The sequence below is a fragment of the Micromys minutus genome (assembly GCF_963924665.1).
Source record: "Micromys minutus genome assembly, chromosome: 3".
Classification (NCBI taxonomy): domain Eukaryota; kingdom Metazoa; phylum Chordata; class Mammalia; order Rodentia; family Muridae; genus Micromys; species Micromys minutus.
The window spans coordinates 6463652-6489915 of NC_137972.1; the positions used below are offsets into that span (position 1 = coordinate 6463652).

The 26264-nt window shown below is 38.1% G+C and overlaps 1 protein-coding gene across 1 annotated transcript in view; it reads left to right on the plus strand.

Moving 5' to 3' along the window:
* Positions 1-3960, plus strand: part of LOC308418300 (solute carrier organic anion transporter family member 1A5) — a gene marked incomplete at both ends in the record, with an annotated part of 31598 nt that extends 27638 nt beyond the window's left edge. Inside the window, 3 exons of the mRNA XM_080913702.1 lie at positions 1210-1274; positions 2323-2440; positions 3747-3960. Of these exons, the coding sequence (XP_080769828.1) occupies positions 1210-1274; positions 2323-2440; positions 3747-3960 (397 nt within the window). The remainder of the gene's footprint in view (positions 1-1209; positions 1275-2322; positions 2441-3746) is intronic.
* Positions 3961-26264: the final 22304 nt, after the last annotated feature.

Below are 26264 nucleotides of genomic sequence, written 5' to 3' on the forward strand. Positions count from 1 at the left end.
GTTGAGTCTTCCACTGAGGGTAGAAAAACTGGCTCATTGATTTAATGTATGATCATTTGAAACATCTTGTGTGTACATGTGTGTGTTTGTGTGTGTGCACATGAGCATGGGTATGTATGTGCCTGTGCATGTGTGTGTTTGTTAGCATGCCATGCCATGAATATGAAAATGATAGGACGTCTCACAGGTAATTTTCCACCATGTTGGTTCTACACACTGGACTGTTTGTCAGTCTCTGTGGCAAGCAACTTTACCCAATGAGCCACCGTGTGTAGGCCCTAACATCTCATTTCTTAATGTCATGATGTTAAGATGTGTTCAAATGTTTTTTCTCAAACTTCTTTGTTCATACTTGTTGAATTTTAAGATTGCAATGTAAATGATAGATGATAAATATTACTGTTGTCATGATATCATTGATTTTCTAGTCTGTTGTGTTTGTCTTGAACTTTTTCATGAAATTACTTCCAAAAATAAAATTCCAACAATTGTAAATAGTATTATTTTCTTATGCAGATGTGTCTTCAGTGGAAAAAGACCACATTTTAAAAAAGCTTTCATTTTCCTATTTTAAAGAATATTTATCAGTTTTTATCCTTATAGCTTTATAGGGCTCTACTTTGTATGTAATTCTCACAACCACTTCAAATCTATTCTTGTAGCCACACAGGAAAGACAAATGTCCAAATTTTTAACTTCATATAACAAAGTCATTTTTTAAAATAATAGCTTACATGATAGGTGCTTTTTTGTTTATCTATGTGACTGTCTTTACCATATCTTGAATTTTTATATAATGTGTGCTTGTTTTTTTTTTTAACAACATGACAATATGCCTAGAAATCAACTTAAGAGAAGAAAGATTTATTTGGTTTCAAAGGTGTGGGTCTATTATGGTGGGTATGGTGTGGTGGTTGCCACGGAAACCATGAAACTATTCATCTAGGTTAGCAGATAATTTCTAACTATTAAAGGGCTCAGCCCTTTTTTAAAAAAAATCTGTGGAGGTTACAGGACAGCTTTCGGAAGCTCTTACTCTCCTGTGTGAGAGTAACAGAGATAGAGCTGTATCATCACGACTTCCAGCTAAAAAGCTTAAGCATTAGGAAAATGTACTACTGCTGTCACTGGGAGGGTGTCAGGGCAGACATAGATTTCTGTGATGTAATTTTACATATGTATATGTGTATGTATGTATGTATTTTACAGGTGTATCAAGTCTGAGGAGAAGTCACTTGGAATTGGATTACATGCATTTTGCACAAGAGTATTTGGTATGAAGAATCTCCCTAACGTATCAAACCAGTATTAAGTGTATAGTAAACCAATTAATTTTATATGAATAAGAAGACAGTAACTATCTTCTCAACCCAAGTCACAACTCTCACCTTAAAGGGAATAATGGTTTAGTCTAGAATCAAACATGAGTGACCATTACTTGGGCACACAGATTTAGGTAATCAAAATATCATGTTTAAACTTGTGGACAGTTTTGTAATGTTTGTACCTAGAGAGCAAAGGGATCCATGAACAAAGTAATTTTTAATATAATATATCTATGGGCACATCAGGTAGGTTACTCACAGCAAAGCAGGGAATTCTGTGTTGTAGGCTCAGATGCTATCTGATGGCATTCTTAGTGTTTGGGTTATAGAACACTTAATTCAAGATACCTCCAAAGCTTTCATGTGATAGTCACCTGAATAATGTCAGGCACAGGGATGGGGCAATATATATTTGCTGAAAGAGGTATAGATAATTTGTCTCTGGATCTGCAATATCCCCAATATTCACACTGAGGAAGTCTTTAACATAGGCATGTTTTCCCCCACTTTACACTGAACTTCAGTTTCCAAGCCTTTGTGTTTAGAACTGTCTACTTGTAATTAGTCTGAGAATGAAGTAAGTGCAGGAATGAAAAACATTTTCCCTTGTCTTTAAGGAACTTACGTGAACTTTCATCTTCTAGAGGATTAAAAACAAAATGTGAAGGGAATGGTTATGTTAGTTGGATGTAAAGAAAACTAATATAAGACATCTCAGAAAATACATGAAGCTCACAATTATGAACTTAATGAATGATTTCTTAGCACCTTATACATAGTTTTTATTTTTTGTGATCTAAAATTTTATATTAACTTATAATTTCTAAAAGTAAGTTTAGAGTCCATATATATTTAAATATATATTCCAGTATGTTCCTATATATATATATATTCTAATATATATTCTAATATATATTGAAGTACTTCCAAATAAAATGATATACTCTTCTCTATTTTTTCTTCCTGTCAATGAGCTGTTTTTCTCTCTTCATTGCAGCTGGCATCCCGGCACCTATTTACTTTGGTGCTTTGATAGACAGAACCTGTTTACATTGGGGAACTCTGAAATGTGGTGAGCCAGGGGCATGCAGGATATATAATATAAATAACTTCAGGTAAAGATTACTTTTGAGACTTATTTATATAGTACATAAAATAACCTCATTCATATCTAACACTGTTTTGAGTGATACAATTTCATTTGGCTTAATTTTCAGAATGCACATGGATTGTATAATTCCCTATGTGTATATTTTGATATTTTCCTATTATTTTTAATGTGCTTAGTACCTTTAAACTTTAGAGGGTTTCCTAACCCAGCCCTTTGAATACTTTAGAAAAGGGGCAGGTGCTCTCCATAGAGACCCTGGAGTAGAAGGACAGAGCTACGTCTTGAACCGAGCTATCATGGTGGAACACTGGAGATACACAAGACATAAAGATAGTTACTGGAACAAGGGCACTGTGTGTGGAAGCAAAATCTCTCATTTTCTACAACTCATATTTATGGACAGAGAGGAGGGGCTCTGCCCTCATTTAGAATAGCAGAATCCCAGCACATTCAGGCAGCATGAGTTCGGGCATTGCAGGTCCTGGACAGTTTAAAGACCGATCATGCTTGCAGGTTGAATACATGGGCTATCTTGAAAAGGAACCTGCTATCTACATTTTATAATTGGTCTCATTTCTGAAAACTTATAGATGAGCCGCTATAGTTTTAGTGCCTAGTGGCCTTGTTAATGCAACTTGTCTCAGTAAAGGGATTGTGGTACAAAACCCACTGTCACTAAGGCAGAGGATGCTGCCACCTATAGAAATAACCAGAGCTGTTACCCTCAAGAATCAGGAGACAGGAGAGCTGGCCCTCTGAGATTCAGCTGCATCGAGCTGTGTGGAGTTTCATGCTGCTTCTGGATTAAGTGAACCTACATGGTGATAATGGGAGAGGAAGCATGGTTGCCTCGTGGGAAGTTATGGCAGGGGAGGTATGGGAGTGGAGTCTGAGGACTTGGGTCCTGTCCTGTGCTCCACTAGAAAGTACTGAGTGCTAAAAGGCCAGCACATGGTGCTCACACTCATGGTGGAAATTAGTCATCAGTCAAATCTCTCTGAAAACACACTCACTGACACCTCTAGTGATGTATATATTTATAAGGACCTGGATCCATTCAGGATGGAAACTAGCAATCCTCAAAATTAAGAAAATACATTTAAACTTTTATGGTGGGTTTTTTTTTTTTTTTTTTTTTTGAGATACTAACAAACAGAATTAATACTATGGCAACGTAGATTACATAAAGTACACGGGAAAAATAATCACCTAATATTTTTATTTGAAGAACAAAAGGGTTTGTAAGAATATGCAAGATTTGCTTTCATGGAACACATTAAGATGTGACACAGATTAGTTCTTTTCAATAGGCGCATTTACCTGGTGTTGCCTGCAGCACTGAGAGGATCCAGCTACCTCCCTGCCCTCTTCATTCTGATATTTCTGAGGAAATTCCAGTTCCCCGGAGACACAGAGTCTTCAGAACCTGCAGAGATGAAGCTCACAGAGAAGGGAAGCGAGTGCACAGATGTGCACAGAAGTCCTAAGGTCGAGAATGATGGAGAATTAAAAACCAAGCTGTAATGAGTTTTCTACTGCCCTGGGCAAAGCCCTGAACAGAATGCATACTTTATTAGTTTTGAATCATGAGAGGAACAATAGCAGCCCTTTGATGCTCTCAGATGTGCTCTGAGATTCAGTTGCGTGTAGTTTCGTGCTGCTGCTTGGGATATTTAAGGGGTATTTTCCTAAAGTAAATCAGGGCCGGATGCAGAGTAAGAGATTCTCAAAAGGCCACTGTCTCCTCCTCAGGAGGCTTCTTATGTTCAGTGTCATCTTTTTCCTATGTCCTCAGAGCACATGGCTACTAACTTTCAAAATCATCTTAGAGTAAAACCTTTAAAGAGGGGCCAGCTGATTGTCTCAGCGGAGAGCTGCGCTTTCTACCAGACCTGGACAAGTGGGTCTGATCCCTGGGGAGAACATGATAGGAGGACAGGACCAACCCTTTCAGGTTGTCCTTCTCCCGCGACTCCTGTGCTGTGCTGTACACATCCTGCTCCAAACAAACAAACAAATAAATAAATTAGAAAGTATCAAAGGCTGATGTTTGTTGTGAAATTTGGATGAATAAAATTCAAGGTGAACATTAAAAACAAAACGAAGATGTTGTGGTTTGAGTGAGAAACGTCTCCCCTAGGTTCGGGCTATAAGACATTTGGTTTCCTTTTGACACTAGTGCTTGTGTAGAACTAGGGGATGTGTCCTTTGGAGGAAGTGTATCACTGGGATGCGAGTGAGGGTGAAAACCTCACTCTTCCTTCATTCACACCGTTTTCTGCTATGAGTTTTTGTTGGGGAAGTGAAACTCAGCTTCCTGCTCCAGGTCCTTGCTCCAGGCCTGCTGATTGCTGTCATGCCTCCCTGCTGTGAGGGACTTCAATCCCTCTGGAATCATAAGCCAAAATAGACACTTCTATAGGCTGCCTTGTGGTGGTTTGTTGTTCTTTGGTTTTGTTTTTCACAGCAGTAGAAAAGTAACTGATAAAGAAGTCATGTTATTTTGTGGCTGATAAAGAATGTCAAGATTTTTAAGAACAACATGGCTTTCTGTCTTGACTGCCAAGTAGGTACGTGTCGATATCTGAGGCCTATGCAGAATTGGCCCCATCCCTCACCTGGGTATCATGGGAGAGCTGCGTTAGGAGTATGAGATCTCTGGAGCTGAGTCTGCTCCTTGACAGCTGCAGTACTCCGGAGAGCCCGTGCTGTGCATTGTGGGTAAGCTGGCCGGAGGACATGAACCAGGGAGGTGAGGCCCTGCTGTGTGCCTCCCCTGTGGTGGTATGGACAAGGGAGAAATTCCCTGCTCCTCCCACCCCAACCCCACCTTCCTCACAATCTGCAACAAGTGAGAGACCTGGTCCAGGCCGGGGTCATGAGAGCTGAAGGGCTGTCACTGTCCCTTAGCAGCTGTGGCACCCAGAAGCACAGGCCCCACACTTCTCCTGGGCAGCACAGTAGAGCTGATTTTGGGGTTAGAGGGCTTCGGTGGAGCTGGCTTTGCATGTGGAGCTTGTGGGTGAGCCAGACACAAGGGCAAGGCCATGGGAGGTCAGGTTCTACCTCTTGTCTGCTGTTCAGTGCCATGAATGAGAGAGAGAGGCTCTCCTTTCTTCCCTCATCCTTTCCCACCTATGGCAGGAATGCAGCTGGTTCCCCGGTCATGAAAGTGGAAGAAATAGCCATGTCCCTTTCCTACTGTAGCACTCACAAGATCTGGCCCTGCATCTTGTCTGGGCAGCAGGGTAGAGTTGGTCTTGTTTGCAGGGGATAAGGGAGGGTTATTGTAGGTGAGAAGACCCTAAGTGTATGAGAGAGAGCAGGAGACCAGCCTAGTTATCTCTCAGGCACAGATCCAGGGCTCTGAATTGGTCCATCCCAACATCTACCCAATGAACCGCTAGAATGAATGCAGTGGCTGCTCCTACAGATCCAAAATCATAGGATCTCCATGATGCAGAGAAACAGCAGGATATCCAGGAAAAGTCTCAGTGAGATTCCAGTATTAAGAGAGTAGCAGAAACCAGAGGTCTCCTATCAAACCAATGATCATTAGCAGAAAAAGAAGTGTGGATGAGCGGCTGGAGAGATGGCTCAGTGGTTCAGAGCACTGACTGCTCTTCCAGAGGTCTCACAGCAACATGGTGGCTCACAACCATCTGTAATGGGATCTGATGCCCTCTGCTGGTGTGTCTAAAGAGACTAACAGTGTACTCACACATCACAACATCCACAACAAGATTTTCTTTTATTCTCTGTTGGAGGAAAAAGGCTGCAAGAGTGGAGGAGGGTACAAAGAGAGGAGGAGATGAGTGGGGTTGGGGTAAATGATATGAAATTCACAAAGACTCAATAAAAAGTTAAAAAATAATGGCATAACTCTCTAAAGATGGAGAGGATGAAGGAAGGAAAGGTGAAGGGTAGAGGTCAATATACTATGGTTATTTATACACAGTAAGGTGGGACTATCTACAGGCTAGGGCAGAGTATAGGCAGGTACAATCTCAACAGCTCCTTGTGGGAGTCTACAAGTTTTAGGAGAGTTAGGTTGACAGCTTTCTGTTACTTGCACTGAAGCCAACATATTTCAAAGAAGGAAAAGCTTATGTTGTTCATGCTTCCAGAGGTCTCGGGCCATGATCACTTAGACCTGCTGCTTGGGCCTGTGTCTACGCAGCACATTGGAGAAGAAATTCCTAGGAAGGAAGCTGCTGACCTCTCACTGGCTGAAATGTAAGGAGAGAGGAATCAGAGGGGCCAGAAGCCTAGAATCTGTTCCAAGGGTTTATCATCATTCACCTAAATTTCTGCTCTAGGCCCCATCTCTTTTTTTATTGGATATTTTTGTTTATATTTCAAATGTTATCTCCTTTCCTGCCCCCTGAAACTCTCTATCCCATTCCCCCTCCCCCTGCTTCTATGGGGGTGCTCCCCCACCCACCCAACCACCCACCCATCTACCCACTCCTTCCTGACGTTCCTCCCTGGCATTCCCCTGTGCTGGGTCATCAAGCATTGAAAGGATCAAGTAGGCCCTGTTTCTCAATGTTTTTTACCAACTTTCAATAGCACCTGCTAAAGACTAAGATTTTAACACAGAAGCCATTGTGGGATGGTCCAAACCCCAAACAGCAGCAAATAGAAAGTAGCCTAACTAAAGAGCTTTCTGGGTTTATCTTTAAGGTTGTTAGGGTTTACTGAATTAGTGACTGTGTATTATAAAAGAAAAGTTTCATGGGGGTGGAGATATGGCACAGAAGTTATGAGCATGCACTACTCTTGCCCTGGTTCTGAGTTTGATTCCCTGCACTATATCAGCATTCTCACAACCTCAACTCTGGGTTCTGAACTTCTGAACCTCTGAACTTCCAAGTACCTGTGCTCATATGCAGAGGAAGGAGATCGCCTTCCACTCTACAAACACATGTCCTTCCTTGATACTGCAGTCTAAAAGCAGGCATTGTGTGCTTGGGGATTTCCCTGTGGTATCACTAAGGTCTGGGAAGGTGGAATATTATTCTGAGCTGCTTTATATATATTAGCTAGAAACAAACAATATTTGCCTCTTCAGATATGCCATAGATAGATACACTATAGATAGATGGTCTTCTGAAACTTTAAAGATGTACAAAATTGTATTGAAGGTGTTCTGATAATAAAAGATCTTTTCAGACAATGATACAGGTCTCCTTCTGGCAACACCCACATTCTACTTCTAAGAAGATGATCAGTATTAAGGAACATCCTTGGGGAATTTGCTTTAAATGTGCCAAGGACAAGATCTGCAAGTCCTTCAAAATTATTGCTTCATAGGAAATTCTGTCAGATATCCTGGGCCAGAGGCCAAATATGGATGTCCCAACTATGCAAAGAATCCTTGGGTGACTGTCCAGCAGCCAGTGACCTCTGTCATTTCTGTAGTTTTGGAAGATGCTTACCTGTATTTCCTGCACACTCAGATAATATTTATTTATTCCATCTCAGCTATATGATGGGGTCAGAGACTAGGTAGTTAAGATCTCACATTAAGCTAACATTGTTTAGGATTTAGAAAAATGGTTCAAGGCCCAAAAAGATGTTTTTAATTTGGTAATGTGGGTTTTTATAGAAATTGGATTTAGGTACAGAACTTTGAACTCACAAAGACAGGACAAATAGTAGAATACTTTCTGGAAGGTTACCACATAATGACATGACTCCTAAGGGGACCACTGGCAATGGGCCTGCTAGAAGCTTCTATGCTGTTTACAGCCAGCAGGCTTCTCTTGCTCTGCCCTCAACCTTAGGCCACCTTTTAAAACAATATTTGATGTTTAGATTCTGAATTTAAATGAGAAGAAGTATGTTTGAAAGAACTATCTAATACCAGTGTCTTTTCCAGTAGGAATAATGAAAACCAAGTGACAGCCTTCTTTTCTGTAATTATGGGACAGTTATCAGAGTTTGAAATAAAGACTCTCAAAGTGTTGAATAATTGTAAGAAAAACATAAGAAACTGGAAAACTGAACAAACCACACTAAACAGGAGAATTAAAGTAGGCTCTGAGCTTTTAAGACACATTTTTTAAAGACAATTTTAAAACTTATTTTTATTTTATTTTTTTGTGCATGTGTGCATGTGTAAAATATGTGTGTTTGTATGTATGGGGGTGTTGCATGCCTTGTGCATGCATGGGTGGAGGCCAGAGGTTATATTGGTGTCTTCTAACAATATCCACTTAGTTTTTGAGACAGGGTTTCTCACTAAACGTGAAGCTTACTGATTATAACTAGACTGACTGGCCAGTGAACACTTGTAATCCTCTTGTGTCCATTGTCTTAGACTGGAGACAGGCGTGTGTCATTTTCTTAGCACATCAGGGTATTTTGTAGGCGTTCGGCATCTAAACTCAGGTTCTCACACTTGCATCTCAAAGACTTTACCTATTAAGCATTCTCTCCAATGATCAGGAAGCACATATTTTAAAATAATAGCCATGCTAAGGAGTTGTCCATATAGTCTATAGCTTATTGGTGTCTTAGTCAGGGTTTTATTATTGTAAAGGCACATCATGACCACTGCAAATCTTATGAAGAAAAATATTTTATTGTGGCTGACTTACAGTTAAGAGATGTAGTTAACTGTCATTATAGATGGAAGCAGGGTAACATGTAGGTAGACACTGTGCTGGAGAAGAAGCGGAGTGTACTACATCTGGATCAGCGGGCAGCAAAAAGAGAGTCTCTGAGTCTGGTTTGAATGCCCGAAACCTCAAAATACAACCCCAGTGACATTCTTAGTCCAATAAGGTCATATCTACTCCAACAAGGCTACACCTTCTAATCTTGCCATTTTTTTTTGTGAGTCTGTGAGAGCCAATTCAGTTTTCCTGGGAAGTCTATGAAATGCATTCATAGGTAAAGGAAAACAATGATTACGTAGTTCCTGACCCCTGGGAAAGCCCATAGACTCCATATTAAAAATTATCCATTACTGCTGGCAGGACAGTAGTCTCTGACGCAAACCCGAGATTGCCTTGATAAAGGCGGTGAGGTGAGTTTGTTTTCAAAAGGTGAAAATGACAAGAAGACCTTGAATATCTGCCCACCTAAGCCAAGAGATGTTTGGCTCTGCCAATATTAGGTGCTGAATATAACCTGAATGTCTGTACAAGCAGATTACAGAGGACAAATGAGCAGTTAGTCATAAGATAATAAGTAGGTGGGGATGGGAGTACATTTATGGTTCGGTGGCAGTCACTGAGTCAGGGTTACTGGGAATTTATCTTCTAGGAACTGGAGTCAGAGACAAATGGCTAGTAGGTACAAAGATATATGCCTAGCATAAAATGTTCTTTAAAAAACCTTTATTTAAAAGACATCACATTTACCAGTGGCTCTAGATTACATGAGGAAAATAATTTATTCATATTTATGTAGAGCTAATGATCAATATCTTAGTTGTGTTAAATATATACATACACACATGTATATATATATGACAGATTTTTTTTTAATACAATGAGAACCACCTTCAAGTTTATCTTTAGAAGGTAACCAAAGGATATTTGAAAGTGTGAGCCCTTAACTGTGTTTTGGTAATAGTTAGTGTTTCATTAGTGATAGATTAATATCTTATTAGAATGTCACTGATTAAAATTAGACTAATATTTTATCAGAATGCAATTGACTGGTATTAAAAATCTGAGCTTTTGAAGTCTTAATAAACAATAAATAGTATAGCAAGAGGGAAGAAATCTAAAACCTTTTATATACTTCAAACCATCTTCTCCAACCTTTACAACTTGCAATTTGTAAACCTCAAATAATTTTCTCAGACCCTCACAACTTACATAATCTTTTATATCCTTAGAGTTTGGAACTTTATTTTAAGCTTTTATATATTTTGTTCTTTACAATATGTGCAGTAAATCATTTTCCTAACCTCTCATCATTATTATTTACTCTAAATTTTTAATGTGATTATTTACTGATACATAGGTGTTTGATTATTGACTAAAAAGTAAGTTTTCTTAAAAGTAAAGGAATAGTTAAATCACACTAAAACCTATTTTGTGAGTTTATCTTTTTTAGTATAAACCCTCTATGAGTCTGCCTTTCTTTAGCATGAGGTCTATTAGCTCTAACAAATCAAAACAAAAAACCAACAAAAACAAAACAAACAAACAAAAAACTAAGGCCTAGTTCTTACTTCTAAAAAGACTGACCAGGTGGCTACAGCCATGAGGAAACAGCCTTGCTGTTATTAAAGTAAGAAAGGCACAGTTAGTCAGCATTATCATCAGCGAACTGAAAACGATGAATTTAAGCAGGAAGTATAATACAATTGACCTCTGTATCAATTAAAATGACACACACTTACCTGGATGGTAACCTTGGATCCTCCATGATGGTCTCAGGGACCGAGGTTGTCAGTCTTCGACACTCCCACGGAAGAGCGTTTAGACTTCTGCTGCCACTCAGGGCAGCACTGGCTGCGGACTTTCCTATTGATGAGGAATTGAAAGGCAAAGAGAACAGTCAATTCTCCAGTGTCCTGCTGGTCCACAGTGGCGGCAGAGGCATGTGTGTGGCAGTGCTCTTCCAGGACGTCAGTTCCCCACAGTCCAGGTAGAGTCATTTGTGTCGCTTTCAGGTTCTTTAAAGGAGAGCCAGAGCCGCCTCTAGCATATGGCAGTTTTGTCTATCATAGGAAGCTTTTATTATCAATCATTTTAGAACCTATATTCCACAGATCGCTTAGAAGTTTGAGGAGCAAACTTTAATTTATCAAGTATATTATATTTTAGATAAACTTTATTTGTTTCAAGGCTTAACCTTAAAAATCTAGGCAGAAAGGCAAATGAAGCTTGTCCCTAAAAACAATTTCATTTATAGTAAGCAAGATTACAATCATAGTTTTGACCATGCTAAAGAGTTTGGTCACATATAAGGTGCCTGAGGAATAACTTACATGTCTAATTACCCTGAAGTGTTTACATCACGCTAATAGATTTTACTGGATTAACTCTTTACAATTTTATCTGTTTAAACTTTGGTCTCAATAATTTAATTGAAGACTTAACCAAAAATCTTCTATCAGTAAAATAAAACTTTAAGCCACAAAAGCAATCCATAGAGAAACTGGAAATCTTACAAAACCATAAATATAGCCCACAGATAAACTGATAACCTCATTTCCTCACTGCAGAATATTATGGTTTCTTATATTACTCAGTTTTACAAGTAGCTAAAGCTTAACAAAATTAGCAAAGACAAAGAGACTATATAATATATATCTGAGTAGACCTTAGGAAATTATAAACCTTATTTTTCAAATATATTTTATTTATAAGCCAGTCATTTTCATTCAAAATTTTTAATTTTAGGGCGAACATCATTACATGAAATCCAACCTAATTTAGAAAATCTTGGAGACTCGTTGCCTCTTATGTCTAAAAAGGGATAACCACAGTTTGTTTCAAGATACATATTGTAGAAAACAAAGACCTTGTAGGCATAGATTTTTGAACTATTAACCTTTTCACTGTAAGTTTTAATCTTACCTTTTGCATGGAATTTTACAGACGTCCCCATCTTGAAATGGTCTTACAGAACCTAAGTGTAAGAAAGTTTACACTTCAGCAAGAGTTTTGAACATACATGTTCTTGAATGGGGTAACTTATTTTTGTAAATATTTAAATAACACAAACCACATCAGTAACAACTTAATTTACTATTCGTCATAAGAAGTTTTTTCCAAGGCAGTGTTAGACAATATCTGGAGCCTTTACACAGGATATCTAACAGCTTTCCCATCATGCATAGATAGACCCATCCTGCTCCCTTTAAAAAAAAAAAATTTGGCTTGCATACCATACTTTCTCAAGAATTCTCTGAGGTATCATGAAATTAGAGTCTAATTGCAGACTACATGATTCAATCCTTAGGTGAAAGTCCAGTGATCTTGCCTACCTCATTTTTGAAGGAATATTAACCTTTAGCAAATCCAACTCTAAGTATTTAAGCAGGCGTTATCGCCAGAGTCCAGCTTCAGCAGAATTCAGATTCCAAAGAGGAGGTGTGGAAGGAGGAAAGGAGGCTGACATGGTCTTAGGGTAAACCAGGATAGCTTGGGTGTTTATTGAAAAGAAAGAAGGCTAAACTCTTTATGCTTTATATTTATATAGCAGCTTAATCACTGGCAATCATGAAAGCAGACTTAATAACTTCAAGAGCTGTATGATTATTTTACAGATTGCTTTTATCCCATATCAGCTCTATTTCCATCACCCAGAATGAAAGAGGCAATCAACTTTATTGCAGTATTTGTTCTTTGAAGCAAAAGCAGTAAGTTCAGCAGCCTCACCAAGTACCTGGAACATTTCCCCTTCATGCTCTCAGCCTTTGTGGCCAGGAAGTGCCAGACATTGAGTCCCGAGAAACAAACCCATAAGAGCAACTGTCCTTCCTCAAGGGGCATATTGCAGTGTTTGCTTCATGTAGCATGAGAAGCACTGATCTGTTTTATAACTAACTGCCTTCCTATATGTTCCTTAGTCTTACAATATGGGCCTGTTTTCATATGCTCCCCAAAGTCAAGGTCCTGATATCTTACTCTTTTTTTCAGTATGTCATACAATTCCAATTCCTTCCATGTATGTTCCTGTATATGGCGGAAGGGGATCAAGCCAGCTGACTTCTTAAGAATTTGCTTGTTTGTAGAACACACCAGGTCCTGTAAGTCAGGTATTCAGAGATTCAGTTAGAGGCACTATTCTATGCTCATTAACTGAACTCTTGCCCTCATCTGCCAAGGCCTCAGGCTCTAAGTATGGGCCCACTGTTTCTCTTGATTGTGTGATTTGTTTATCCCTGTGACCAAGTGTAAATGTCTAAGAATTCCCAGAACCACCATTCAGTTAATAAATATCTAATTTTTCTATTCTCAGCACAAACAGGGACACAGTGGGGACTCTCATACAGGACTATGCAGAGTTATTATGTTATGTTTCCACAGTGTGGAGACTTTCTTCCAAGGCATTATTTTTGTTTAGAGAGAATGCCATTGTTTATGTTCACATCCTCTACCAAAGCCCATACGAAATTCCCCAAAGAGGAAAAGCATAAGAAAATTCTCATAACACCTAGTGAGAATAACCAAAGAGAAAACTAAAAGGTTGAGAACTGTGATCTGTGATGTCAATGGAATAAAACTTTGTCAAGCAGCCGTGGTCACCATGTGAACCACACCACATTATCTAGAGTTTTACTAAATTATTTTAGAGATAAGATTTTTATTTTATAACCAGTTTTCATGTGTCTACTGAGGGAGGCAGATAATCTGAAAATCTTAATTTTCTAAGGTAGGGTTTTATTGCTGTGAAGGGACATGTTCAAGGAAAGTATTATAAAGGAAAACATGTAATTGGGGCCAGCTTACAGTTTCAGAGATTTATTTCATTATTATCATGGGGAGATGTCTGGAGACAAGCAGGTAGACATGATGCTGGAGGAACTAAGAGCTTTACATATTGATGTGAGGGAAGCCAGGAGGAGGCTAGAATTCCACACTGAATGAAGCTTGGGCACAGAGAACTGAAAGCCCACCCCACAGTGACAACCTCCTTTAACTGGACCACATTTACTCTAATAAGGCCAATAATAAAAGCATGCTCCATGGACCAAGCATTTGAAGACATTAGTCTATGTGGGCCATACCTATAAAGCATCACATTCCACTCCTTGGCTTGTAGCTATAAATTAATACAAACTGCATTTAGTCCAACTTCAAAAGCCTTCATAGTCTAATTGCAATAATATTTAAAGTCTAAAGTTCAAAGTCTCTTCTGAAATACGTGAATCTTTTCACTGTAATCCCCTATAAAGTTAAAATAAAAAAAGACCAAGTACTTCAAATATCGCAGGATATATACATTTCCACTTCAGACTCTGCATCTCTGTCTGATTGTTGACTGCAGCGCAATTCTTTCTCTTGGGCTGTTTCCAATCCACATTAGTAATTCTTTTTGGCATGTATCCCATGGTTCTGGGATCTCTGACTTTTGGGGATCTCCAAGGCAACTTCAACTTCACAGCTTATTGTTTCAATGTCTGGGATCCATACATGATCTTCTGGGCTCCTGCAAAGGTCTTGTGTCACTTCCTCAGCTCTGCCTTTGGTAGCAATCTAGGCTCTAGTTGACTCCACTCCACTGTTACTGCTGTTCTTTGTGGTCATTCCATAGTACTTGCATCTTCAATACACTGGGGTATTCTGCTACAATAAGGATGCACTTTCACCAACAGCCTCTCAAAGGCTCTCTTCATAGTTCTGAGCATAGGTCTTTTACATTATTCCTTCAGTCTTAGTCTTTAAGCTGCAACTGAAACTGAACCTTCATCAGTGGCCTTACCTGAATTCTCACAGTGTCAGCAACAGCTGCTCCTCATGACCCCTTTATGCCTTCCAAACTAGGACTAACTGGGTAATTCTTACACATTAGCAAGTCTGGCTATCAGCACAATGTCTGTATCTGGAACATAGCTTCTTTGTGCTCTCCAAAAACACTTCCCAGAAGATTTCATGTCAGTGATGCCAGTATCTTCTTTTATTCATTTATTTATTGGATATTCTTTGTCTCTACATTTCAGATCTCTACTCCTCTATCCTTCCCCACCCCCTTGCATCCATGAAGCTGCTCTCTCTCCCAACCATCTTCAGAACCTCGGCATTTCTCTACACTGGAAAAATGAGCCTTCACTGGACCAAAGGCCTCTTCTTTCATTGATGCCAGACAATGATATCCTCTGCTATGTATGCAACTAGAGCCATGGGTCTCTCCATTTGTACTCATTGGTTAGTGTTTTAGTCCCTAGGAGCTCTGGAAGGTTTGTTTGGTTGATAATGTTGTTCTTCCCATGGGATTGCAAACCCTTTCAGCTCCTTCAGTCCTTTCTCTAGCTTCTTCACTAGGGTTGTTGTGTTTAGTCCAATGGTTAGCTGCAAGCATCCTCAACTGTATCAGTATGACTCCAGCAGAGCCTCTGAGGAGGCATCCATATCAGGTTCCTGCCAGTAAGCACTTTGGCATCAGCAATATTGCTTGTGTTTGGTAGCTGCCCGTGTCTTCTTAATCATCACTAATTTCTTAGCTCCATCTAACCAGCAACACTTGTCTTAGTAACCCCTTTTACTCTTGACTTTAATACCAGAACCAAGCTGCCATATTATGCAGGGTTAAACATGTCTTCTCACACTGAGACCTGACCCTGCAGTCCTCTGCTGTATATGTGTTCAGAGCCTCAGACCTGCTTGTGTGTATGTTGGCTGGTTGGTGGCTCACTGTTTGAATGATCTCAGGGGTCCAGATTAGTTGATACTGCTGCTTTTCCTCTCTCCTCTTTCTATTCATTCTCACCAACATGTGATGTCACCTGGGCTTTTCATATTAGGCATTCTAATTTGTGTAAGGTGGAATCTCAAGGTTTTGATTTGGATTTCTCTGATGACTTAGAACTTTGAACATTTCTTTAAGTGCTTCTCAGACATTCAAGATTCCTGTTATGAATTCTCTGTTTAGCTCTATACTCTATATTTTGATTGTGTTGTTTGGTTCTGTGGAGATTAGCTTATTTGTACTTCATATATTTTGGATATTAGCCCTCTATCAGATGTGGGGTTAGTTTTTCCTCCCAATCTGTAGGCTGCCAATTTGTACTATTAATTGTGTCTTTTTCCCTACAGAAGCTTTTCATTTTCATGAGGTCCCATGTATCAATTCTTGATATTAGTTAGAGCCTGAGCCATTGGAGTTCTTCAACTCATGGGAGTTCAAGGTTCTGTCCCACTTTCTTGTCTATTAGATTCAGTGTGTTTAGTTTTATGTTGAGTTCCTTGATCCACTTTGATTTGAGATTTGGTAAGGTGATAAATATGGATCTATTATTATTCTTTTAACATACTGACTGCCAGTTAAACCAGCATCATTTATTGAAGATTCTCTCTTTTTTCCATTGTACATTTTTGGCTCCTTTGTCAAATAGCAAGTGACCATAAGTGTATGGGGTTTCTGGGTTTTCAGTTCTATTCCATTGATTGACCTGTCAGTCTCTGTCCAATACCATGCAGTTTTTTTTAAAATCACTATTGCTTTGTAAGTACAACTTGAAGTCGTGGATGGTAATTCCCCCAGAAGTTCTTTTATTGTTAAGAATTTTTTCACTATACTTGGGTTTTAGTTTTCCATATGAAATTGAGAATTGTTTTTTCCATGTCTCTTAAAAATTGTGTTCAAATTTTGATGGGGACTGTGTTGAATCTATATATTGCTTTTGGTTGGATGGCTTTTTTTTTTTTTTACTATGTTAATCCTACCAATCCATGAGCGTGGAAGATCTCTGCATTTTTTGAGGTATTCTATCTCTTTCTTGAGAGACTTGAAGTTCTTGTCACACAGATCTTTCACTTGTATGGTTAGAAATACACCAAGATATTTTATATTATTTGTGACTATTGTGAAGGGTGAAGTTCCCCTGCTTTGTTTCTCAGTCTGTTTGACATTTCTATAAAGAAAGGCTACTGATTTTTTTGAGTTAACTTTGTATCCAGCCATTTTACTGAAGTTGTGTCTCAACTATAGAAATTTCATACATATTAGATAGTAGACACCATGAACTATTAATGCAGCATAATATCTGTTTGAAGATGTTCTTGACAGTGATGGGAGGAATATAGAGTTCTTTATAGGCAAATTGTAGGGCTGGAATTTACAACTGACTAGAGGAAAATAACAGCATCTAAATTTATTATAAATAAAATATTATTCTATTGAGTTAATGAAAGGACCACCACTCCCCATGAAAGACTCATCAAGAGATCTTAAGCTTGTTTTGTAAATGCAAAATTGCTTCCCAAGGGAAGCCTTCAACCTAAAGATGATGAAAGCATTCACAAGAGTATTCCAAGTAATTACTAGGATGCTGGGAAAGCAGGAACTAACTAGTGCCAGAAATGATATCCCCACATTAGGCATTTTTCTTAATGACTTACCTACATTAACACTCAAATGTAGAGGTTTGTAGACACCCCTGGGAGCTCCTAATAATCCAACTTAATATGAGTATATATATATATATATGTGTGTGTGTGTGTGTGTGTGTGTGTGTGTGTGTACATCCTCCATCACCAAAAGGTCACTGATAGAAACACATTGAAATACATTTTAAAAATGTCTTGTTAGTATCTACAAGATAGATGATTATGGAAAATATGAAATTAATGTGTCAGTCAATAATGTTGTGGGTTATTCTACTTTAAAGTGTAAGGTGTGAGCACCCACAGAGTTACTTGGTACAGATACTGAGCAGATCTCTCTATGTACTAGAAGAACAATGCAAGCTATTAGCAGACACATTAGTTATACTGTTGCATTTTCTATCATCATTCAATTTTTCTGCTTATTAGAAACTTTATATTGTCTTTTTACAATTAATTTTAATCATAAGCCAGTTCTTAGAACATCTTGTGAAATCAGGTAAGTAAAGAAATAATAAAAACTATTTCTGATTATTCCTGGTATTAGTCAGAGCCAGTGCTGTAAACATGTCTGCACATTGACACAGACATTCATCCAAAAACGAACACACCATAAAAAGTTATAATGAGATAATAATTATAATGACAATATTTTACAATAATTATGAGACTTAAATCACTTTCTGTTTCAAAGGACTATTTAATTTCTTGTACTGTTACAGACTGAGTAAGTCTCCTAAGAATATATAGAACAAAGTTTATTTAGGAACAAATTCTCATTACCTTATTTAAAGTATATTCATATATTTGGTTTCAGGAATATTTTAAAAGATGAATAATTAGTTTCATGCGACACTTGTTTTTTTTCTTACAACTTTATTTTAAAAAATGGGATGCATATACAGATTTTTAAAGGCATTTTGACATAACATTATATGAATATCTTTGTCAGTACTTAATTCTTTTAGAGGTTTGATAGCATGCATTGAAATCTCACTAGTTACCATAAGCATGAAGTACATATAGGAGAGAACATAACATGGAAGCAGATTTCTTGGTGAGTACAGATTAAGCATAATGATCTGTGAATACCAAAACTTGCCACAAGGCTATTATTATCTTAGCTCTTGGATTATTAATGATTTAAGGTCCAGGTGTACCACACTCTGAGATGGTGCTATACTTTTATTTTTTTTTCCTAAGAAGGACTGAGGTTTTCATTTTTTTTTTGGCCTTTGTTTTTCTTGAGCTTGATATAGCCTGTGAGTTGTTTCTGGGGTGTTCAGAGCTTTCTGGGGTTAGTATCCAATTATCAGTGACTGCATATAATGTCTGTTCTTTTGTGACTGGGTTACCTCACCCACGATGATGTTCTCTAGATGCATCCATTTTTTTAGGAATTTCATAAAGTCATTGTTTCTGATAGCTGAGTAGTACTCCATTGTGTAAATATAACAACAGTTTTTGTATCTATTCATCTACTAATGGACATCTGGGTTTTTTCTAGCTTCTGGCTATTCTAAATAGGGATGCTACGAACATTGTGGTGCATGTGCCTTTATTGTATGTTGGAGCATCTCTGGGGTATATGCCCAGAAGTGGAATATCTGGGTCTCCAGGTAGTACTATGTTCAATTTTCTGAAGAATCGCCAGACTGATTTCCAGAGTGGTTTTACCAGTTTACAACCCAACCAACAGTGGAGGAGTGTTCCTCTTTCTCCACATCCTTGCCAGCATCTGCTGTCATTTGAGTTTTTTTTTAAACGACTTTATTTTACAAAACAAAGATAAATGTACAGATTTTAAACATTTTTTGCTTAAAATTATACTTTTTTGTCAGTACTGTTTTTTCAGACATTAAAATAATTTTTACATAAAACCATGTGAATATATTTTTTTTAGTCAGTACTTGATTTTTTTCAAGGGCTTGACAGTATGCATTGAAAACCTAATAGTTACAATAAGCGTAAAGTATATGCAAAACAAAACGCAACATGGAAATAGTCAAAGTCTTCTTGTTTGTAAATATATGTATTTTTTTTTTTTTGTTTTTTTTTATTTCTTGGACCTTAGCCATTCTGACTGGTGTGAGGTGGAATCTCAGGGTTGTTTTGATTGGCATTTTCCTGATGACTAAGGATGTCGAGGACTTTCTTAGATGCTTCTCCGACATTGAGAAGTTTTTGTTTAGCTCTGTACCCCATTTTAAATAGGATTGTTTGATTCTCTGGTGTCTAACTTCTTGAGTGCTTTGTATACCTTGAATATTAGGTCTCTATCAGATGTGGGGTTGGTAAAGATCTTTTCCCAATCTGTTGGCTGCCATTTAGTTTTCTTGACAGTGTCCTTAGCCTTACAGAAACTTTGCAATCTTATAAAGTCCCATTTGTCAATATTTGACCTTAGAGCATGAGTCATTGGTGTTCTGTTCAGAAAAATTTCCCCTGTGCCTATGTTTTCCTTACTTTATCTTCTAATAGTTTCAGTGTACCTGGTTTAATGTGAAGATCTTTGATCCACTTGCACTTGAGCTTTGTACAAGGAGATAAGAAAGGGTCTGTTTTCATTCTTCTGCATGCTGAGTGCCAGTTGAATTAGCACCATTTGTTGATGAGGCTTTCCTTTTTCCATTGAATGCTTATAGCTCCTTTCTCAAAAATCAAGTGTCCATATATTTGAGGGTTCATTTCTGGATCTTCTATTATATTCCATCGATCAACGTGCCTATGTGTGTACCAGTACCATGTGATTTTTAACATAATTGGCTTGTAATATAGCTTGAGGTCAGGGATGGTGATTCCTGCAGATGTTTTCTTGTTGTTGAGGATGGATTTTGATATTCGAGGTCTTTTGGTATTCCAGATGAATTTTCACATTGCTCTTTTTCAACTCTGTGAAGATCTGGGTTGGGATTTTGATGAGGATTGCATTGAATGTGTAGATTGCTTTTGGTAAGATGGCCATTTTTAAAATGTTGATCCTTCCAATCCATGAACATGGGAGATCTTTCCATCTTATGAGATCTACATTGAATTCCTTCCTCAGAGATTTGAAGATCTTTTCATACAGGTCCTTCACTTGCTTAGTTAGAGTCACACCAAGGTATTTCATAGTGTTTGTGACCATTGTGAAGGGTATATTTTCCCTAATTTCTTTCTGTACATGTTTGTCCTTTAAGTAGAGGAAGGATACTGATTTGTTAGAGTTAATTTTATATACAGACACTTTGCTGAAGTTGTTTATCAGCTGTTGAAGTTCTCTGGTGGAATTTTTGGCATCACTTAAGTGTACTATCATGTCATTTGCAAATAGTGATGTTTTTACTTCTTTCTTTCCAATTTGTATCCCTTTGATTTCCTTTTGCTGGGTAATTGCTCTGGCCAGGAATTCCAGTATTATGTTGAGTAGATAGGGAGAAAGTGGGCAGCCTTGTCAAGTCCCTGATTTAAGTGGTATTGGTTTTTAGTTTTCTCACTGTTAAATTTGATGTTGGCTATTGGTTTGCTGTATATTGCTTTTATTATGTTTAGGTATGGGCCTTGGATTCCTGTTCTTTCCAAGACTTTTAACATGAAGAGTGTTGAATTTTGTCAAATGCTTTCTCAGCATCTAGTGAGATGACCTTGTGGGTTTTTTTTTCTTTTAGTTTGTTTATATGGTGGATTACATTGATGAATTAAACTTTATATTAAACCATCCCTGCATAAAAAGGGATGAAGTGTACTTGATCATTGTGAATGATCATTTTGATCTGTTCTTGGATTTGGTTTGCAAGGATTTTGTTGAACATTTTTGCATCAATGTTCATAAGTGAGATTGGTCTGAACTTCTCTTTCCTTGTAGTGTCTTTGTGTGCTTTAGGAACGAGAGTTACTGTGGCCTTGTAAAATGAGTTAGGTAGTGTTCCATCTGGCTCTATTTTGTGGAATAGTTTGAAGAGTATTGGTATTAGGTTGTCAATAAATTTCTGATAGAATTCTTCACTGAACCCTTCTGGTCCTGGGTTTTTATTGGTTGGGAGTCTTTTGATGACTGCTTCTATTTTTTTAGGTGTCATGGATTATTTAGATGGTTTTTCTGGTCCTGGATTAACTTTAGTATCTGGTATCTGTCTAGGAATTTGTTCATTTTCTCCAGATTTGCCAGTTTTGTTGAGTATGGGCTTTTGTAGAAGGATCTGATGATTTCTTGAATTTCCTCAGTTTCAGTTGTTATGTCTCCTCTTTCCTTTCTGATTTTGTTAATTTGGATACTCTCTCTTTGCCCTCTAGTTAGTCTAGCTAAGGGTTTATCAATCTTGTTAATTTTTTCAAAGAACCAGCTCTTGGTGTTGATTCTTTAAATGGTTCTTTTTGTTTCTATTTGGTCAATTTCTGCTCTGATTTTGATTATTTCTTGCCATCTACTCCTCTTGTGTCTATCTGCTTCCTTTTGTTCTAGAGCTTGCAACTGTGCTGTCAAGTTGGTTGTGTATGCTCTCTCCAGTTTCTTTTTGGAAGCACTCAGAGCTATGAGTTTTCCTCTTAGCACTCCTTTCATTGCATCCCATAGGTTTGGGTCTGTTGTTTTTTTATTTTCATTAAATTCTCAAAAATTCTTAATTTCATATTTTATTTCTTCTTTGACCAGGCTATTGTTTGTTTATTAGACCATTGTTCAGTTTCCATGTGCATGCGGGCTTTTTGTTGTCTTTGTTATTATTAAAGACCAGCCTTAGTCCATGTTGATCTAAAAGGATGCATGGGAGTATTTTAATCTTCTTATATCTATTGATGCTTGTTTTGTGACTGATAATATGGTCATTTTAGGAGAAAGTGCTATGAAGTGCTGAAAAGAAGGTGTATTCTTCTGTTTTAGGGTGAAATGTTCTGTAGATGTTTATTAATTCCAATTGGTTCATAACCTCTGCTAGTTTCACCGTGTCCTTGTTCAGTTTCTGCTTCCATGATCTGTCCATTGATGAGAGTTTGTTGTTGAAATCTCCCACTATTATTGTGTGGGATGCAATGTATTTTTTGAGCTTTAGTAGGGTTTTTTTTAATGTATATAGGTGCTCTTGTATTTGGAGCATGTATGTTAAGGATTGAGAGTTCCTCCTTATAAATTTTCCCTGCAATGTGTAAAAAGTGTCCTTCCTTATCTTTTTTGTTAACCTTTGGTTGAATATCTACTTTATTTGAAGTTAGAATGGCTACTCCAGCTTGTTTCTTGGGGCTGTTTTCTTGGAAGTTATTTTCCCAACCTTTTACTCTGAGATAGTGTCTGTCTTTGTCTCTGAGATGAGTTTCCTGTATGCAGCAAAATACTGGATTCTGTTTATGTATCCAGTCTGATAGCTTATGTCTTTTTCTTGAGGAATTGAGTCCATTTATGTTACCAGATTTTAAGGAATAGTGGTTGCTGTTTCCTGCTATTTCTGCTATTAGAGGTAGAATTGTGTCTGTGTGTCTTTCTTTTTTTGGTTTACTTGCTTAGTTATTTTCGTATTTTTTTTTCTAGGCTGTAGTTTCTCTCCTTGTACTGGGTTTTCCACCTATTATTTTTTGTAGGACTGGATTTGTGGTCAGATTTGTGTAAATTTAGTTTTGTCCTGAAATATTTTTTCTCTCCATCTATGGTGAGTGAGAGTTTTGCTGGGTATAGTCTCCTGGGCTGACATTTGTGTTCTCTTAGGGTCTGTATGATTTCTGTCCAGGATCTTCCAGCTTTCATACACTCTGTTGAGAAGTTGGGTGTAATTCTGATTGGTCTGCCTTTATATGTTATATGACCTTTTCCCCTTACTGCTTTTAGTATTCTTTCTTTGTTTTGAACACTTGGCGTTTTGACTATTATGTGTCGCAAAAAATTTCTTATATGGTCCACTCTATTTGTAGTTATGTAGGTTTCTTTTATGCTCATGGTCATCTCATTCTTGAGGGTAGGGAAGTTTTCTTCTATGATTTTGCTGAAGATATTTACTGTGCCTCTTAGTTGATAGTCTTTGCCCTCTTCTATTTCTATTATTCTTAGGTTTGGTCTTATTGTTTTCTGGATCTCCTGGATATTTTGGGTTAGGAGCTTTTTGGTTTTGCGTCTTCTCTGACTGTTTTGTCTATGTTTTCAATGTTGTCTTCGACCCCTGAGATTCTCTCTTCCATCTCTTGTAGTCTTTTTGAGATGCTTGTATCTGTGACTCCTGATTTCTTTTTCTGGTGTTCTACCTCCAGAGTTGTCTCTTTTAGTGTTTTCTTTATTGTTTCTATTTCCATTTTCAATTCCTTCATCTCTTTGGTTCTGTTTTCATGTAGTTCTTTGAGTTCTTTGAGTGTTTTTCTTGTTTCCTCTTTACAAGCTTCTATTTTTTTATGGTTGTCCTGCTGTACTTGTTTAAGGGAGTTATTCATGCTCTTCTCAAAGATCTCTATCATCATCTTGAGTTATGATTTCAGGTCTGAGTCTTCTTTTTCTGGTGTCTTTGGCATTCCACTGCTTGCTGTGATGGGAGAGCTGGGTTCTGATGCTGCCAGGTTGTCTTGGTTTCCATTGTTTAAGTTCTTTCACTTCCCTCTTGCCATATTGTTGTCTGTGATCATATGTGGCCTTGTTGTCAGTGATTGGTACCCGTCTCTTCTCTGGACTTGAGGTCCCATGCTGTCAAGAACAAAACTGATTCTAAGTGTTTGGCTTTTGGTGGGCAAACAGTGAGTCCTGTTAGCAGTGACTGAGCTCTGTCTTTGTGGGCTCAGATGTGGGAGCTCTTGTAAGGTTGCTTTGGTAGCTCAGCCCTGTGCCCACAGGTCCTGAGTACTATTGTAAGGGACCTTGCTCTTTCTCTATGCCACAACGGACCCTTTTCCCAATAGCACAGTACTTTCTGCTCTCTAAAAACTCCCGATTGCTCTCCCTGGGCCTATGTGTCAGACTCCTCTCTAGTCTAGGTGCAAGAAGGTCTTTAGAGCTAAACTTCTAGTGCTGCCTTTCTCGCACAAACCCTGGCTCCCACCGACAAGGGCTTGTGCCTTACAGTGGGCCTGTGTGTCTAGACTTTAAGCCAGGGCTTTTCGGGTGGATCCTGAGTCCCTATGCCAGAGTTCTGCCTCCACTTAATTGGAGGGTCATGTTTTCTGTGTGCTCCCCCTAACCCCCTCTGCGCTTTGGCTACTCACATCACAGTCTCACCAGGCCTGTTTCCCTGGATCTCTGCTGTTCCAGGTGGCCTCTCATGTGACATTTGTAATGATTACTGTTCTAACATCTGTTGTGAATACCTGAAGTATCATCAGCCTACCATTTAGTTTTCTTTGTTTACCTTCAATATTTCCAACAAACCTTTATCACGAATAATGATGATGTGTATATATAGCCTACATGTTGCAAATATTTCAGGTATTGCTCATTTACATTCAAGATGCTCAGAAGCCATTTTATGTTGAATAACTTAATACTCTACAGAGTCACAGTATGGAATAACCTTCAAAGAGCAAATTACTTTTAAACTAATTCTGAAATTTAACTTTTTATAACTTTTAATTTATCCCCTATTTTATAGCTTCAATTTCCAGAGGGAAATGTAGAAATTTGGTCACTTTCATACTCCTCTGAAGAGTAAAAATATCCTATAAATATGCAACAAAATTTCAATTGATATAAAAACAAATGTTCATTTGGAATCCCTTCAGTTTTATTCAGAGTGAATCTCTGCCTCTCAGTTTGTCTGCCATGGTTTTTCTCTGGCTTTTTCCCTGTAAGCTATATTTCCTGGCAAAAGTCAATAACCATGCCTCTTAATCAGAAGTTATACCAGGAAATTCTGTGTCACTAACTTTGTCATTAAAGAACACAGAATTGAGAAACTATTCAGCTTCAATGACTGCTCATGGCCAGGGTTTGCTTAGACACTGAACAATACAAGGCCTGTTTGTTACACAACAGCACTGAAATTAATTTCCCCACACTTTTCAAAAAAAAGGAGGTATTTTAAATTTACAACCCTTCAGAAAGATGTAGTTTTCAAGTGGTTTGGTGCCACAGAGAGCACGAGGAACCAAGTGGCAACTATATCACTTCTCAAGTTTCCTGAAGTGAAAAAACACTGATGTCAATCTACCACCTTCGGCTCTAATTGGTACAATTTTGAACGAGAACCTTCAAAGAGAAATTAAGAAGTGTTTTTACAAGGACCTCTGCTATTTTTTACTGATGCCTGTCAACTCTGAAATACTCAATTCAAATTGTCAAGTTCAAAAATACCCATTTTCCTTTTTAAAACAACCTTAGAATTCCTATTAAAACACACTATTCTTTTACTCTTTTCCTAAATATTGTTTTGTTTTAGTAAGTAACATCTTCCCAAGCACAGAATGTCCTCTACCTTTTAGTAGTCAGTGTCAACAGTATCAGAAAATGCCCTGGCAGTCAGAAGCTTGGAGAACCATACAGCCCAAGGCTTCATGTTTGGCTTGGTAACTACCAAGCTTCATCTTGTATACCTCTCCCCTTGCTTAGCTGTTACCAGAGTGACTCTGCCATTAATGTCCATCCAGTAGATGGAAACTGCTTCATCAGCAGCCAGAGCAGGCAGGCCATCATGACATTAACACTTGGGTAAATATTAGCAGACCACATACTAAGTGCCTTTGTGGGATTTATGGTGCATCAGGAGCCTTAGGGGTTTAGTTTCCATTTTTGTGAAAAAAAGGGAAAATTAACTGGAGTTGGTGAGTATTATAAAAGAGTATAGGAAGTTGGAATGGAGTAGATGAAGTGGGTGCAGTCTGGGGCGAGTTGGAGGTGGGGGAGTAGAGGATGGATTTAGTCAAAGCACA